Below are 17,859 nucleotides of genomic sequence, written 5' to 3' on the forward strand. Positions count from 1 at the left end.
AGAGAATCTGTCCTTGGTTTGTGGTTTAGAGAGAGACTAACAGCCTGCTATGAGATGAGTGGAATCGATTTGTGATGAATGAGCGGGTCAAAGTATGGGAAGCCGTAGTTGTGGCTTTACAAAGGTCAGTCTCGACTGTGAAGATGGATTATTCTGACCTTTGACCTCACGGGAACTCACCTAAGACTCAACATTTCTTAACTAAGGCTTCGCAGTTTAAGGGTGTTGCCCTTTGGCAGTCCTGTAAATGAAATAATGAATAACAGGGCTTTTCAGCTTATTGTCGCTTCTGCGTGTCTCCAGGTGATGAAGACCTACCACATGTACCACTCAGAGAGCATCAGCGCCGAGAGCAAGCTGAAGGAGGCTGAGAAGCAAGAGGAGAAGCAGATCGGCAGGGGTGATCCTGTCTTTAGCATCCGAATGGAGGACAAGTGCCCGAGGCGAAGCTCCGTGAAGAAGATTGAGAAGATGAAAGAAAAGGTAAGAAGGCCAGGGGTTCACAGTCCTCTACTGTTTTAATATACTTTGTGACAGTTGTATTTAGACTTAAATTGATTTAGTAGTTACACCATCCTCTTTACCAATGTTTAGGATTATAAGCACTCTGACCTGAGTAGAAGAAAACTCACATGAAGCCTCGTAGCAACCAAACGATCGGCCTCTGTATTCTTTGAACAGGCCTGTTTTCAGTTAAATCTCTGTGACAAATGGTTAAAGTCAGGCGAAATGGAATTTTTTTTTTTTTTTACATGACTCTTCCTGGAATGCATTTGGGAAGTGTTAAAGTCAGGATGAATTGGAAGTGTGTGAGTCAGGGCCCATTGGTCAGTGGATAGTGACTAACTAACAGTCTGGTAGAGGAGGAAGTGTCGGATAAAGACAGATGGCTTGGACTGAGGTATCCTAGTTGTGAAGTGAAGGACACAGGCTGTTTTTAGTGAAGGCTTTTCTTTTTCTGTTCTTGTTCTCTTTTTTTTTCCTATTTATAACAGAATTGAAGTTATTTCTCCTCTAATGTGTATTGAAGCTGTTTTGCCAGGAACGCAGCGCTGTGACGTGCAGTGCGTGCAGAGACATAAAAGCACAATCACTTGTCAAAAAGGCAATTCTCAGCTCATTAAATTCATCCTCTCTCGCTCGCTCTGTTGTTGCCTGCTTCTTATTCTTGCCTCTAATTCTCTCATCAGCGTCAAGCCAAGTACTCTGAGAATAAGCTGAAGTCGATCAAAGCGCGGAACGAGTACCTGCTGACACTGGAAGCGACAAACTCCTCCGTGTTCAAATACTACATCCACGACCTGTCGGACTTAATTGATGTAAGTATAAAACCACATGCTTCTGTCAGCCCTGTTCTCAGATGACTTCATCTTCAGCACAGGCTTGTTTGTCTCCAGCGAGACTGGGAAAAGTTTTTGCTGAAGATGGTCGTACATGAACTGAACATACCCTTTGCAGTCGTCCTTCTATGGACTTTATTTTTTTCTTCTTCACCTAAAGTAGACCCATTACTAATCAGAGGTGTTTTCATTGACCTTTAGATTTAAAATCATAAACAGAGGAGAAACTGATGACTTTAGCAGCTGGGCTGGATGTTAGGACACCAGACTGGGGGATGGAAATTACAGTGCAGGACAGAATTAAAAATTATCCTCCTCTTCTTCCCTTCTCGTATCATTATTGAAATCCCAGATATTATATTCACTTATACTGTGTTTGTCTGACATCGTGTTACTGTTTTGAAATCTCACCACATCTCTCAAACCGTCTGAGTGGGAGTGGCTCTGACCCTGAAACCTACTTTTTTTGTTGTCATTTATAGCTGTGGGTCATCACTCCATTCACTACAATACTCACATCTTTCAACTCTGACTTGCCAGCAGATTGCGTTGTTTGACATTTTTGCCACCTTACCTATAAACATGACTTATTTATAGTATGGCTCACTTGGGTTGGTGTTATTTCGTTGGAGAAATACTTAATGCACCATTTTCGGTGGTGTTTCTAAGGAAACGGGACGAGGCTGGGTTTTTAGCAAGCGTTTGGGGGTTTTATATTCCAGACAGGACTGAAGGAGAAGAGAAATGCAACTTCTTTTCAGCAGCATGCTGTGCGCTGAAATTACCCTCTTCCCGCTTTGCTCACACGCCTTCACATCTCACCAGGGTGTGTGTGTGTGTGTGTGTGTGTGTGTGTGTGTGTGTGTGTGTGTGAGAGAGAGAGAGAGAGAGAGAGAGAGAGGGACAGAAAGAGAAACTGTGTTCGGATGCACCCTGCGTAAGCTGTATGTGCAGCCTCACACCCATTAGGTTATTGATGAAGGAGACTTTTCAGAGTTGAAAACAAAGTGCACAAGCTGGCTGGTAGTAGTACCATGTTTGCCTGTTACTCAGGCCATGTCTGATTTCTGTGTGTAACTGTGTGAGTGTGTGTTTTGTCTGTATTTGTGGGTGCCTTGGGCGTGTGTGTCTTCCCAAGAGAGACCTTGGCCAAGGTTCTACTTATTAAAAATCAGCATTAGATCCTGGAGGTAACATTCAGGTTGTGCAACATGGAGGCAGCACTGCAAGCTCAGAACGTGCTGGACTGTTTACTAAAGAAATGTCTCTTATTAAAAGGTTAATCTGTAACTTTTCACCATACACCAGCAAATAACAGGTATTTAGTTTTTGGATCGATCATTCAAATCATTGGTCTGTTTTCTGCTGTGCTTATAAACATTACTACAATAAAAAGAAAAAAAAATCTTTAACAGCATCTGAAAACATCAGTTACTTGGATTCAGCTGTTGTCTAGTTTAGGGCTGAAATACTGAGTTGATTAATCGATTAGACAATCAACAGAAAATGAATCAACTGCTATTTTAAGTCATTTTCAAGAACAAAAAACACCATTTAACCACTGAACACGTATTAGATTTAGCTTCTCACATGTGAGGATTTGCTGTTTTTCTTTCTCATGTGATAGTAACTTTTTAATTTCTGGGTTTTGGTTGATCGGACCAAACAAGCTGTCAATATGGGCTATAGGAAATTGTAATTAGCATTTTTCAAATGACTAATCAAACAGTACCTGGTAGTTGCAGCTCTAGTCTAATGTTAGTTTGTCTATTATAAGACCTGTGGGATAATTTGTGTTGCTGTCAGGGCAAGTTCCTATCCAATGTTTTTAATTTTGATAGTACGGCAAAGCTTTTGTTTAGATGTAGATCACAGTTTCTACCTTTAGGCGTTGTGAAACTATGACATGAGACGGCTTGAAAACTGTCTTCGCTTTTCATACCTGTCGTTAGAGAATCCTGGGTGCTGGATTCTTGGAAAACATTTCAGATTTCAGGTTTACTTTTTTATAAGTTCATTCGATTATAGCCTCATCTTCCCAATTATCTGTCATCTGTAAATTCTATCTGACGTTGATCCTCTTCTTTCCATCTAGTGCTGTGATTTGGGATACCATGCCAGTCTGAATCGAGCCCTACGGACCTACCTGTCAGCTGAGTACAACCTCGAGACATCACGCCACGAGGGTCTTGACATCATTGAAAATGCCGTGGACAGTCTGGATCCGCGAAGTGACCGGCAGAGGTTCATGGAGATGTACCCCACGGCCTTCTGTCCACCGGCAAAATTTGAGTTCCAGTCTCACATGGGAGACGAGGTACGTAGTTTGGTCAACAATAGTAGTTATGATGATGATAATATCTTATAACTTATTTTTTAAATAGTTTAGAATGAAATTAGTTGTTTGTTAAAGCAGTGACACTGAAAATTGCTTTAGATCTAAATCATATGTGTTGCATTAGAAATACACAGAACAACATGTAAGTGAATTTGGAGTAGATCAGAAAAGTCGCAGACTTAATGAGGTGTGATTCTCAGTGGCTTAAGTGCAGTGTTTAACTGTCAGATTAGGTTTTATGGGGCACTAAAATTGACAAATCGTGTGATATTCCTTCCCCTGCAGCCATATAGCTCAGCATGTGCTAAGAGTTTTACTGTTTGGCTGGCAGTACCAGCGCTGATATCATGTCTGTTTGCTAGCTGCTGTTGTGTGGCTGTCTGCGTTCAGTTGGCAGAAGTCACTGTGGTTTGCTCTGCAATTAAAGAAGAATTTAGATGCCTGGTTGTGTCCTGTTTAAACCAGAGGTCATGTGACCTAGTTCCTTCAGTAGGTTGAAGTTTGAGGTTCCTGATCATTGACAGTTTATTTTCTCTCTTTTTTTTTATTCCAGGTGTGTCAGATTTCAGTGCAGCCTCCGGTGAATGGAGAGCTCATCCTGAGGTTCCAGCAGCTGCAGTCTCGCCTTGCTACTCTGAAGATCGAAAACGAAGAGGTAGGATAATGCAAAAACAAATTCAACTCACCGTACAGGTTCATGTGAACAGGGAGTGTGGGTGGTAGTTGTATCAATGTTGTCAAAACCATTATCTGCTCCTCCATTTATGTTGTCTGCCAGAGATTGCATTATGCTGCTATTTGTTGGATGCAAGATGCTCACAGTTGAGTATTAAAGCTACTGAGGAAAGTTAACTTTAGCCAGAAGTCGTCCAAGGTGAGACAGAAAAGTTGCTGATGATCTCTGCAGTGTCAAAGTTTTTTTTTTTTTTTTTTGCCTATACTCACCACACACATACACACTCTGTATTTTGCTCTTTGTCATGCCCTGCAGGTAGCCATCAAACCCGCTCTGTGAAGCTGTCATTTTGCTCCCACTGGTAGAATTCACTGTCTTGCTTTTATTTGCAGAAAACCTGTCCTGCGCTGCTCTGTTTTGACATTGGAGGTGCATCTCTGCTTCCAGGCTGTATTGTTTTAATGTTTGTGCAGCATGCTTGAGTAACTTTTTTTTATATAGAAAACAAAGGCCAATAGGGAATAAAGGCCATGCCTGCTGCTGATTCACAGAGTGCAATCACGTCCATCAGGCTGGCTTTTGTCTCACGTCTGACCTGCTTCCTCTCTATAAGCTCTCCCTGTCACCTGTCTTCATACTCTCTCTCTCTCTCTCTCTGGCTCCCTCCATATCGGTGCACTTTCTTTCTTTTATTCACCTACATAATGACCCAGGAGCATGTCACTCAGCTTTCCTCTACATCCACTGCAACTTCAGATTCAACTTTTGATCACATCATTGAATCTTGTGAAATTGACTGAGAATGCATCCACAGGAACGGACGATGATGGATAGGACAACAATTTTTTTTTTGTTCATTCAATGCGCTAATACAGATACAATTGTGGTAACTGATTAATTATTAAAGTTGTTTTACATTCCATAAAATTTCAGTCCTGATTGATCTCGGGACACTGGTGATTACTGTTGGTATTGGAAAGTGTGGTTTAATACTACAGCTCCCAGAATTCTGATGGCAGCAAATTGTAGAAATACAAGAGGAGTAACCGGTGTTTCTATTTACAGCTCAGCCAAGCAAACTTACATTGTGTTAATAAAGAAGACCATTTGTTTTTCTCCATCATGCCATGAGCAACCAAAGGTGCACACAGCGGGAGTAGTTTTCCGCACACAGCAGGGCACAGTAAAGTTACCTTGCTGAGGAGTTGGTGAGCACTCTTCACCTAACAGCTCGCGGTGGCTGCCATTTCTTGTTCAGCCATTTTCCTGAAATATTTAAAATCACTGATAAAAATTATCATAGTATTTTTTTATAGACACATTTTTGATGAACAGTGGCTGTCAGCACTCAGTGACAAATACATTGCTTTGCCTGTGACTGTGTCAAAATAAAATCCAGTGTGTTTCACCAGTTGCTCACCAATCCTTTTAATGTGAAGCAGTAGGAGCAGGAATTGTTGGGTTTGCATTAGTAGTAACTTAATAGAGTTGTGATGCAGCGATAGGAAAGTATATGTTAAACAGTGAGGCTGATGTCAATAAGATAAAAAATTACAATCAATAACACTGGGTTACAAGGATACATCATTTCCTGTTAATCCCTTGTGCACAAATTGGCAAGCAAGGGAAGAGAGGACTATGTAATTATTATTAATATTACTATATTGCGTGGTAAAGAAGTTTAATTTTAAGGATCATCAATTGAATCATTTGAATAATTTTAAATTGAATTTTGGACTATGTGTGCTACAAAGCAAGACGTAAAAATGTTGCCTTGGGCGCTCAGTACTGGTGATGGGCAGCTATACTATTTCTTTGACATTTTATAGAATAACATAAAAATTAAAACCTGATCAATAATAATAATAATAATTAAACTAATCAATTAGTTGTAGCTCTACAAGTTATCATTGTGACTGCATTGTATTGTTTTATGCTATGTAGACAGACCAGTCTGGGTCCTGCTGGTGTCATCACAAATTGACACTGCCTGCAGTATTTAAGGTATTTCTGCAACTGGGCACATACAAATGCACCTGTGTGTGCGTGTGCGTGTGCGTGCATGTGTTTGAGGGTATGATGACAAGCCCTGGATGCTCCATGTCCTTGTTCGCCTCCGTCTCTGAAGCGGATGTCCTGGTGGGTCAGAATTGGAGGGCACTGCTGCCTTGTGTTAGGATCACCAGATGGCCTCTCTTCCCGGGCACAGCGTGCCAGATACATCCTTGAAAATGAACTTTCAAAGCATTGTAATGATTTACAATCACAACTGTCAAATGTACAACAGTGAAAAAAAGGGTCTGTCTTTATCCGGCCAGGAAAAGCTGCAGGGCTGAGCTTAATAGAAGTACAGCTGTTTCCTCAAACCTCTTCGACTCCTGTGAAATGGTGAAAGAAAACATTGCTAAATAATTTACTCTGCATCAGTGGTGAGTGGGTTGCAACGTGGGGAGACTCTTACTAAGTTGTTTGGGTTAACATAGCCCTGTTGGGTGCCTCTGCAGCAGAAATTACAACTGAATCTTTTTCATTAGAAAAGTCTTAACACTGAGGATGTCGTTAATTTCAGCTCCTCAGTCAGTCAGCTTGGTTCATCTCTTTTTCACATTTAATAATCTGGCCATTTAAAGCCAGAGCTCAAACAGACTGATTTTCCTCGCCTGCTGTCCTTGTCCTCTCACCAGATGAACATGCACACTTAACGGTTGTTCTCAAGACATTTCACACTAAACTCTGGCAATCTAATGCAATCTCCTTTGCAGGGAGTGTTTGTTATTTCCTTGGATAAATCTCGGAGGCACATCAAAGCCTGTGTGTGTGTGTGTATATGTCTGTGTGTGTGTGTGCTTATAGCAGGATGATCAGCAGATTACACACTTACTACAGGGTCTGTTGAAAGCTATGGACGGCAGTCTGCCTTTTGAGATATGTTGAGATAACTATCGGCGATGTTGTACTGCTGCCCTGCGGAATAACATTGATTTATAAGTGTGACGAGTGGAATTATTTTGGATTTTGATAGAACAAATCCTATTTTCAGTCCGCTGAATGACAGCTGTAAGTAAGCCAGACTTGGCTGACTGAGCTCCTCGTGTTGATGCACTGTCTACATAGGACCCTAAAACACACCTGAGTCGTGGTTCTTTGTTAAAAATAAACAAATTTAACTCAATCCCAGAGACTTTCTTCAGGTCTGTCGTGCAGCTGCAGGGACTAATGGGCATATCCACCAGGTCTCTCTAAAAGCCCTGTTGTAATTGAGCCCAGCAGTGAACACTGGTAACTATTGGTCTGCTGAATAATGGATAAACTCAACAGCTTTTTCACTGGAAGCGATTCTCTCGCGTGCATGGGTCCTGTCTTCATGATGACAGCTGGGCCTCTCGCCTCCACAGGGGCCACCTGGAATAAGGCTGCCTGGTACCCGGGGAGAGGGAGCCCAAACACATTCAAAGCTTGATACTAATAACTGTATGTCGCAAGTCATTTACCTATTTTAGAGATCTGCTGTGGAAGAAGCTACAGTACAAATGTGTAACGTGATGGTGTAAGAGTTCAGGAACTTTTCTCTGTCTATTAAAGCCAGCAGGTTTTTTTCCATTCTAGTACACTTAATGATAATCCCTGACTGTTGTCACAAGACAGGATGATATTTCTGTAAAGTTTCATGATTTGCAGAATCCTATTTTCTTTTCTACGCTGTCATGAGCAATGTTCAAACCTGCACTGTGTTTTTACTTCGTAGGATGAATGACACTGTAACTATGTCCACATTGTGTCCCCTCCAAACACGCGTGTCAGCACTGTAATCCATCACAGCAACACATGAAAGAGGTGAAATCCACCTTGGTTTTCGGGCGGGGTTTGTTCTTTCTTGAAGGCCAAATGAGTCACAGGTCATGCATTTTAGACAAACAAGCTATAATCCACTGTTGTCTCTGTGTGTGTAACAGTTACACCAGACATCCACCATGTTTTTTCATTAGCACTGAGGTCAGACTCACTTAATACTGGAGTCACTACTTTTGAGCCGGGGTCCTCCTCACCATTAAGAATAATTAGGAGGAATTCCAGCTGCGTCTGACTCAGGACCCCATTGACCCGTGGGGCTCCCACCTTTTTAAAAGCACACACAATCAAGCTGCAATGCAACAGCACCCCCCCTCCCCGTTTTGGTGGGTTTTTGCTGGGAGATGGTTGTCTGTGTTTTCTGCATCAGCTGGGCCTCTTTCCCTCGGCAGATTTTTCACATCAGTGATTCATGCTCACACTTGACAGTCGCTAAGCTCTTCCTCCTTGTCTGTTTGTCCCCTCTATCTTTTGTCATTGTCTCTATTCCCATTTCTCATAATGCTGCAAATGCCCTTCATTGATATGTCCCTACATTGATACCATTTTAGTAAACTGGGGAGTTATTGAATTAATTTGAAAGATTAAACATCAGGCAGAACATTGACCACTGACTGCTCCCTGATTATAACCAGTTTAAGTAATGTCCTCATTCAACATCACCGGTCATATGTGCAATTATAGCAAATAAAAGTCATTTGTGATCCTTAAAATTTAGTCTTTTCAGCTTTTTTTTGTCTAAAAGTTAAGACTTCATTGTCCTAACATGACAATTTTTTCTCAACATATTATGATGTAATTAATGAAATATTACTTACTTACTTATTGCTTACTACTATTATTCTTTATAAAATGTCAACTTTTTCTTTTTAACATCAGATTTTTATTTTTTTTTTTTATGTACCCAACATTGGATGTAACACTCCATTGTACCATCACCTCTGTATTCTGATCAATCAATCAGTATTTAATCAGTTTGTATTTGGTTTGGTCTCTCTTACTTTTATGGAGCTGTTACAGACTCGTTTGCCCTCTCATTTGTTTGTCACAGACTCTGTCATCTTGTGTCATCATATAGCAGACTGGGTCATGTCCTGCAGCACTCGCACTGGCTGAACATGTTTCTCACTAAGTGGCGGGCCATGCTGAGCCAAGTCCTGACATTTATAAGATCCAAGAGAAGCACTCCTGTTGACAAGGAAGAGGCGGTTATGGAAATGAATCTTAAAAGCCTGCGACTGAATGTACCATCTCCGGCCGACACCGTTCACCTCTGGTCCCTCTTGAGTGCGTGGAGATGGATTGCTTTGGCTCAGAGTCGTGTTCAGGGGCTGGTGGATTTTTGTGTCTTGTCAGAAAACACCAGAATTTTTCAGAGTGTCATGGGATGGAGAGAGAGGTTTTAAGGGAATGTGATGATAGAAGCTGCTAAATATGCTGTGATGGTAACATCGTGAGATGACATTTAGCTTTTAAGCAGGCGACTCTTCGCTCTGACAGACTCTTCTTCATCTTCACCCTTTCCTTTGTGTACCCAGATCAAAAAGACATCAGAGGCCACCCTGACCACCATCCAGGACATGGTGACCATTGAAGACTATGACGTGTCCGAGTGTTTCCACCACAGCCGGTCCACCGAGTCGGTCAAGTCCACGGTGTCTGAGACGTACCTCAGCAAACCTAGCATTGCTAAGAGGAGGGCCAACCAGCAGGAGACGGAGCAGTTCTACTTCATGGTGAGTGGAGATGTGTGGTTTAAAAGGAGAAGATCCTGAGGGTCCAAAGGTAAAAGACAGCAGAGATGTCTTTTTAATTCTCTACAAAAATAGAAATAAATCTCTTATAGACTATCTTTGATGCCTCCGTTTGTCTTCTAAACTTAGATGTTTTAAAAGCAGTGAAAATGCCAGTTTTCTCTGTTTTAATAGTTTAAAAAAAAAAAAAAAAAATCTCTAAAGATGAATCTGAGAATATGAATTTAAAGATTTTATCTGGACTTTAATGTTCTTAATCTGGGCATGTAAATTGGACTCTGAATCTCATGCACCAAGCCCCTTTGAAATCTCTCATCAGCTGACAGAGTGGGGTAACTCTCCCAAAATATTTCCATCTTGTAAGGCTAACCACTATCCTGTTCCAGTCTGAAGATGGACATGCTCTGATAAAGGCTTTAAAAAGACTCTCAGCGTGTCCTTTGCCCTTGGCTGCTTTATCGTAGATTGCTGTCTTAAGAGCGGGCGCTCCGGCTGGCACTCAGGGCCACCGTGTAATTACTCTCAATTCTCCACAGAAATTCCGGGAGTTTCTGGAGGGCAGTAATCTCATCTCCAAACTGCAGGCCAAACACGACTTGCTGAAGAGGACACTCGGCGAAGGTACAGTCACGATCCCTTTACCTCCCCGCCTCTTATAGCTGCCACTGTTCTCGTCTCGAGCACTTGCACTTTATTCTTACCTCTGAATGTCAAATTCACTTCCACCAGTCCTCCGTCAGCAAAAATGAGGACATTGTTAACCCTAATCAGTGTCCAAACAGCCAACACAAATAAATTAGTTACTTTTTATTTTCTCCATTTCAGCCCCTTTCTGTGGCAAATTTCCCATTATTTGCCTGCTTTTTCCTCTAGTCAAAGCTCCTAGATGGTAATCTGGGTTTTAGCCAGGCAAGCCAGAGCTGAGGGGGATTGTGAACTTGTATTATCCGTCTTAGTGACTGATTTACCCCCCCCAACTTAATAGACTGCCATGTATTAGAGGGGTGGTGGCCATTATGATGGTCTTTTCTTGTTCTACACTGGTGGGATCTCCTTGAGGCATCAGCTAATCTACCGTCAACCCAAAGAGTATCTGTCAGTCATTGTTCTAACCAGCGGTCCTGGTGGTCTCCGTCAAACTGTCCGCGTAATGAGTAATGGAGCCGTGTGCTAATGAGGAAGAGAAAACTCTCCTGCTTCTCCCACATGCTCCTTAATCATATTGTTGTCAATGAGCTGAGGCAGTGTGAGTCACACAGACACACAGGCAGGTCAGTTCCTGTTCATTGGAACAGATGGCTCCGCAAACGAAAATACTCCTGTTCTCCAAAACCATTTGGAAGCTATTCTGTGCTCAGTCTTCCTTTGCTTGTCCAAACTTGTAGCTCTGTGAATTACTATAATGATTAGTGTGTCTGTGTGCCTGCGTCAGTTGTAAACTGTATAACCATGTGCCTGGTAGATGTTTGTTTGTACTGTAACTGTAATGAAGCTAAAGTGTTGCCCCTGTATTGGTGTTGTTGGTGCTGCTCAAGAGGCCAGCGGTTGTGGACAGATGGCAACCTCCAAACGCTTCACTAGGCGTACGCACAATGCACCGCAGGGACCTCAGAGACAGGTCCTGGCATGTCAACACATTTAACTTCCCCTCACATCTCCTCTCTTTTCTTTCGTAACCCGCAGGCCACAGAGCTGACTACATGACCACAAGGTAAAGCACACACTCTCACAGACACACACTTCAGGACCTGTGCATATTTAAGATACACATCCAGTCCACGTTTCTTTCATCAGTCACAGGAACTCTTGTTGCAGCTCATCAACGCGAGGACACTTCGCCTCAGGACGTTCTCATGTGAAGTCCTCTGTGACCATAAACGCAGAGGAGTCTGTAGTTGGACTCAGAAAACCAAAACCCCTGGAGAGCACTGAGCAGATGTTCTGCTCTCCATGTTTTTAAGCCCAGTTTGGTATCGTGCGGCGTGGGGTAGTGTACTTCACAGTCCCAGCAGCACTGCCTGTCAGGCTGTTAAAGATGATCAGAGTCTGTAAAGTGGAGAATGTTTAACCTAACAAACTAATCAGAAGGCGAGAGAGGAGAGGAGAAAGAATTTGCATAAAATTTACATATTTTAGATTCAGGTTAAAAGTGCAACAAAAGAGGAATGAATGGGGACAGATGGGTCAGTTGAATTTTTGCATCTTTGAAAACACATCCTCATTCATTTTTAAGCATGGAATTAACTTATTAAATTTACCTACATTACTGTAATTATAATAATGCTTGCACTTTTTTTTTTTTTTACAATTTTAGTCGCTAATTTTAGCCGTATAGAAGCTTTATATTTCAATTACATTTGATATTATTGGTCTGTCAGCGAAGAAGAGAAAAGTAATTTAAGTTTTCTTCATCTGAAATTTATAGTTATATTTATAATCAAAATAATCAAGGTTGAAGTTTTATTTTTATTTTTTTGATGTTTTGTGAATTTTGTCCTTTTAGAATTGGGAACAACATCCGACAATATTATCAGTTATTACAGAAACTCTGAGATGTATCTTCTTTGTACACTTAAAATGTAGTACTTTATACTTTTAAGGAAAAATCTCTTGAGCTGGAATGATTTCTACATTAATTGATTAGTTGATATACAAACAAAAGTAAAGTAACATTGTTTTTATATTATTAGGAAATCTGCTGAATTCTCACTGGAGTGACGGTGTGCATATTGGCAAAGTTTTATTCATATTGCAAAGACATCATCTTTTGTGTTGGTGTGATCTTCAGGCCTTTCCAGCTGGATAGTTTTATCATTATGATTTAGCAGCAGAAGAGACCAAAGTCCTGGACTCTTTTCAGTTCAGTCCTACAGGTCACGAGAAGCCAAACTGCATTAAGTCTTAAACACATTCACACAAACTAAGAGAGGCAATCTCCCGCAGGGCCTGTCATGAGGTGGATACTGACGCATACGATGCTCCCAGCGGGGTCTGATATTTTACTGGCCTGTGATATCTCACGGAGAAAGAAAAGACTGGATTATAAAGAAAAGATTAATTCAGCAGTGTCTGAAAATACTCTCATTCACCTGTCCATCATCTTGAGTCGGAGGATTTTAAAGATTAGTCAGCCTCAACTTCAGCTCAAGTTTTTGAAGGACATGGAGGTTATTGAAGAATATGTTCGCAGAGATGAACCATTCTGAAAGGAGCACTGCATTGTTTACTTATTCTAATGCATTCTTTGTATTCTAGACATCCAAATGGGCCACTCAAAACCCACACTGGCACCCGGCGGGCTAGACCCCGCTCTGTTTTTAATGTTAGGTTATTTAATGGCAATTTGGAGTCGTTTATCAAGGTACTGATTATCAGTTTGCCCGCTCGACATCGCTCCTCCTCCTTTCTATTTTCTGTCTTGCTCTGGCTTTCTGGCCATTTTGGTGGGTTCCCCCAAAGCATCTTAGCTTTGATTTATCTTTAACCAACAAAAAGACAACAACATATTTGTGCTAAGATGGATTCTGGAAACCTTCCTCATGAGTCAGTGAGCTCTCGCAGTCGGCATCTGAGATGTAAGGGTGGCACTGATAGATTTGGAAGGCTGCAGGAGGAGAGGAATGGCAGTTGGAGGGATAAATGTTTGTCTCCGTCAGCTCCCCTGACTCACTGCTGACCTGGCATCACTGAGCCGCTCTGGCAGAGATATTCTCTCCTCCTCTGCCAGAGCGAGAGCAGAGGCCAGTGAAAGCAGCAGAATAAATGGCAGTCAGGGGAGCGGATGCCAGACTGATAAGGCGTGCTGCCTCCTCCTCCTCCAGTTTCTTCACTGCCTCTCACTGGTGGCCGCGTCCAGCCCTACCTGGTCCTGTCCAGTTCTCACTGTTTTCTTTTGGGTTTGATGCCAGCACAGAGGGGAATGAGGGTGCGCTCTTAGTAAAGGCTTTGGTGGGCAGCTGCTGTGGTCCTAATCTGGGTCTTGCTTTTCTCTCTCTCTCTCTCTCTCTCTCTCTCTCTCCCTCTCCCTCTCCCTCTGTCATCTCTGGCTCTTGCGTCCTTTCTCTGTAGCCGTGGACGACGGAACTCACACGCTCGACATCAGGTAGACACCTTGAAGCATCTTGGGGGGGCCCATGCTGCTTGCCTGCGCTCATTTCCTTTATCTGTCCTGCCTTAACAACATTTTCACCTCCATGTTGTGTTTTGTCGTTATCTCATAATCTCATAAATCTGATAAATGATGTGAGTGAACTCAGACAGACTGAATTGAAGAAAATCTGATCAATCAAGATTCCTTAAAGATTTTGTGAAAAATTGTATATTTAGTTTGAATTGTGTTTGGAAATCCTCAGCATGAACCACTTCCAATATTAAAATTGAGTTTGTCTGGTATTAAGCAGTCAACCCCCAGTCTCACATTTCCAGAGAGATAGAATTACATAATCGTGCTGCACCCAGACCTGTGCCTCAACCCTCACAGCTCCAACGATAGATAGTCGATTTTGGCATGGTCGCTGTGTTTGGACCCATGCGTATACCCCTGAGGGCTGTAAACAGATCCACTGTATCATTAAAGGCATGTACTGAGTCACTGTCCAGCACTGAGCCACAGGAGCAGCTGGCGCCGAGGCAGAACAAGAGCACAGTGCACGTCTAAGTGCGTGAGAGGAATGTGTTTTCTCTGAAGGAGACGGTGCTGCTCCCTCTCATCTCCCCTCACCTCATCTCATTCTGCACCAAACTCCATATCGAGTGTGTGGCTCTTTAGATAAGCTCTCATTAATTTAAACACAGGGTGCACTTGATTGCTAGCATAACAAGACAAAGTATATTTAGCAGCACTGGAGGCCAATTGAAATGTGTTGGACAGCATTTTTGTGCACGCTTGCTGTTGTAGCTTGTCGGTGATTTTTTTCTATACTTAGTGATATTTCATAATCATTACAGTAGACTGGGCATGAGCAGCCGGTGAAGTCAACTCAGTCTGTCTTAGTCAGCTCTCACAAAATAACCCTCACCTTGTATGTAATCCTCCAAACTTCACTTACACTGTTTGCATGTTTTTATACATCTAACATCACATTGACTAGTTGCTGTTAGACCCGACCGATGCATTTGCATATAATCAGCACACACTGGATTATGACAGATATAAATGGCCTAACTGTGTATGTTTGCAGATATGCAAAAAAAAGAAATTTAGAGCAGTAAACTGCAATAATGAAATTCTTATGTATATGTGTCTTTTTCAGCAGTTTTGTTTGATGCTTTTGTTTATTTATAGTCATTGAATGTATTTAATTACAATTAAATTTACTGTTATGTATTTAATGTTAAAAGATAAAAAGAAAGAAAAAATTAAGCAAATCTATTATATCATATTTTTGTTTAACATTCTCAGTTATTGATATTCACTGTATGTCATTGTCATGAATCCAGAATGGGTCGGGCTCTAGCTCTTGTGCTTGTAACAAAAGGGCAAACAGTACATGATCTGACATTTGGGTGTTTTTGTTTACTCTGCCTTCAAAGGACTCTGGACAAGCTATCCCCCGTGTGGTCGAAAGCTGTATTCGCTACATAAATTTGTATGGTGAGTTGGTTGTTATGGTACAGTGTACAGACATTTTGTCACTTCAGTTAAGTGATCATGAAATTGTTATATACTGTATTTATATTTGATGTGATGAATTCCTCTTATAAACCAACCAACCTGCTTCATTTTTGGGTCCATTTAACTTTGGTGAAAAGTGACACTTGAGTGATTTCCAGGCGTTGATTGTTTGGGGCGTGTCCTTTTTTCTTTTTCTTTTTTTTTCATGTTGGGGTTTAAGTTTGTTCCACTTCAGTCAGTCGCAGTCATGGGAAAATGCAGATTCCATCCTGTTTACAGCGGTGCAGCCTTTTTCCACCCTGCTTTGCAGACATAATGTACCGTGAGACAGACAGATAGCTCAAGCCCGGCACAAATGATGAGTTAGAATATTGGTTTTAAACCAGATCAGAAATGTCATTCTGAAAGAAAGTGAACTCTAAGCATTGAACATGTGACAGTAGTGAGCGCTAGTGAGCGTTTGCAGGGCCGTGTGCTGCATCTCATCGAGCAGCCAGCTGCAGACGTGCAGAGAGAAATCTAAAAGGAGGAACAGCAGACTAATTATGTTCCTCCTGACCCTTGACCTCTCCCCTTAGTAAGTCCTAATCCCAGCTGAGAGACACTTTAGTAAAGCTTGATTGCGGTCTCCCTGACTCATTAATTATCCTTAATTAGAAAAGTGAAGGGGCTTAAAGAACAGGATGTGCCTTTTAGGTCCAAATGAAGAAGCTTTTCCTCATCTTCTTTCTCTCCATCGTCTTTACCCTCTTTGTTTGTCTGTCTCTGTGCAGGCCTCCAACATCAAGGAATATTCCGTGTATCTGGATCCCAGCTGGAAGTCAATGACATCAAGAATTCATTTGAGAGAGGTACAAGATAAATGTATAATTATAATTATGTTATGCTGAACCATATTGAGTCAGTAAAGTTGTTGTAGTTGTTAATTAGGTGTATTTCACATTGAGTCTTGTTTGTTTTAAATTGTTAATGATGTCCATGATGACCTGTCTGTGCCTTAGGAAACGACCCTCTGACAGATGATGAGAACAATCATGACATCAACTCAGTGGCTGGAGTTCTCAAACTTTACTTCCGGGGTCTGGAGAACCCTCTTTTCCCCAAAGAGAGGTTCAATGATCTGCTCTCCTGCATCAGTAAGAAAACACACCTTTTTGTGCTCTTCTTTGTTTTCTTTGTTTGTCTTGATTATGACATAATAATAAAGTGTTTCTGTTAAAATCTTTAGCTTAAATCATTCAATGAATTTTTCTTCAGTGTTATATCTGTTCCTCTCACTCACATGGAATGTGGATCCTCACTGTCAAAATAAAACTCACAGCTTGCTTCACTTGTGAAAGTACATTTCCCAAAACTTTGTCTGATGTTTTTTTTTTTTTTTTTTTTTTTTAACAAAATTTTTTAAAAATCATCCATCAAAATGAAGCTCCTCACACAGCTCTTTCATCAGCAGAATGGCTCCGGCGTCTTGTTTTGACACTGTGTGAACACTGCTCCGTGGTATTACTCTGTGGTATTTGGTTGAGTGCTGGGGGGATATTATCTGTCATAAGTGGCACAAAGCTGGTCATGCTTACAGGATGGTGGTGGAATGTTAAATGTCCACAGAACTGAGCAGCGTTTGAGTCCAGAGCTGAATCCACACTGAAGTCCTCACAAGAATAGTCACATTGTCATGTTACTGGGTCAGTTCACAGATCAGTCAGCTCTTTGTGTGGCTTTTTAAGACATGACATGGGGGTGCTTTTTAGCTCTGTTAAAGAACAATGGAACATGCACAGAAAAGAACGAGAGTCACATGGACACAACGTGTGTGCTGTAATGCCTTCTGCGGCTTTGAGCGTGTTTGTGTGTGTTTTTCTGTTCATGCACACTTTTGTGTGCTTGTGAGTGTGTGAAGTGTGTCTGTGTTTGTTTCCTGGGTGTACTTTTACACATTTATGCAGGATGAGTGATGGGGATTCCCTGTTTACATTCCCCAGTTTAACATGCCAGTGATTGCAGTGCGGGCTGAATGCCCAGCAGGCTCCATATTAAATACCCTCTGCTTATTCCATATGGAGCAGCTCCGACCAGCTCCGAGATCACGTTTCCCTTTAACCACTCTCAGTTGACTGTGTTTTTAATCATCACAGCAGTGTTCTGCAGCTCCTGATCGCTTTTACCTCGAAATTTTCAGCAGGGATGTTTTGCACAGGTGTACTTACACGTGTGTTTGTAGATGATGTATATGTTTTCATTGGAGTAAGTCTTGCTACTGAAGTCCTGAGGAGCTTCCAGAATCCTGG

General features: G+C 41.7%; 1 protein-coding gene across 2 annotated transcripts in view; it reads left to right on the top strand.

The window, feature by feature from the left end:
* Nucleotides 1-17,859, top strand: part of LOC111228549 (SLIT-ROBO Rho GTPase-activating protein 1-like) — an 80,776-nt gene that overhangs the window by 45,452 nt on the left and 17,465 nt on the right. Inside the window, exons 5-15 of one of the 2 annotated variants that reach the window (XM_022754510.1) lie at nt 304-483; nt 1,191-1,319; nt 3,436-3,657; nt 4,232-4,333; nt 9,742-9,939; nt 10,494-10,578; nt 11,641-11,668; nt 13,213-13,318; nt 15,490-15,550; nt 16,345-16,422; nt 16,573-16,707. In XM_022754510.1, coding sequence (XP_022610231.1) covers nt 304-483; nt 1,191-1,319; nt 3,436-3,657; nt 4,232-4,333; nt 9,742-9,939; nt 10,494-10,578; nt 11,641-11,668; nt 13,213-13,318; nt 15,490-15,550; nt 16,345-16,422; nt 16,573-16,707 — 1,324 coding nt within the window. Of the gene's footprint in view, nt 1-303; nt 484-1,190; nt 1,320-3,435; nt 3,658-4,231; nt 4,334-9,741; nt 9,940-10,493; nt 10,579-11,640; nt 11,669-13,212; nt 13,319-14,025; nt 14,060-15,489; nt 15,551-16,344; nt 16,423-16,572; nt 16,708-17,859 lie in introns of both variants that reach the window. The other variant, XM_022754511.1, reaches the window with a different exon arrangement.

The sequence above is a fragment of the Seriola dumerili genome, unplaced genomic scaffold, assembly GCF_002260705.1.
Source record: "Seriola dumerili isolate Sdu_G_001 unplaced genomic scaffold, Sdu_1.0 BDQW01000219.1, whole genome shotgun sequence".
Taxonomy (NCBI): domain Eukaryota; kingdom Metazoa; phylum Chordata; class Actinopteri; order Carangiformes; family Carangidae; genus Seriola; species Seriola dumerili.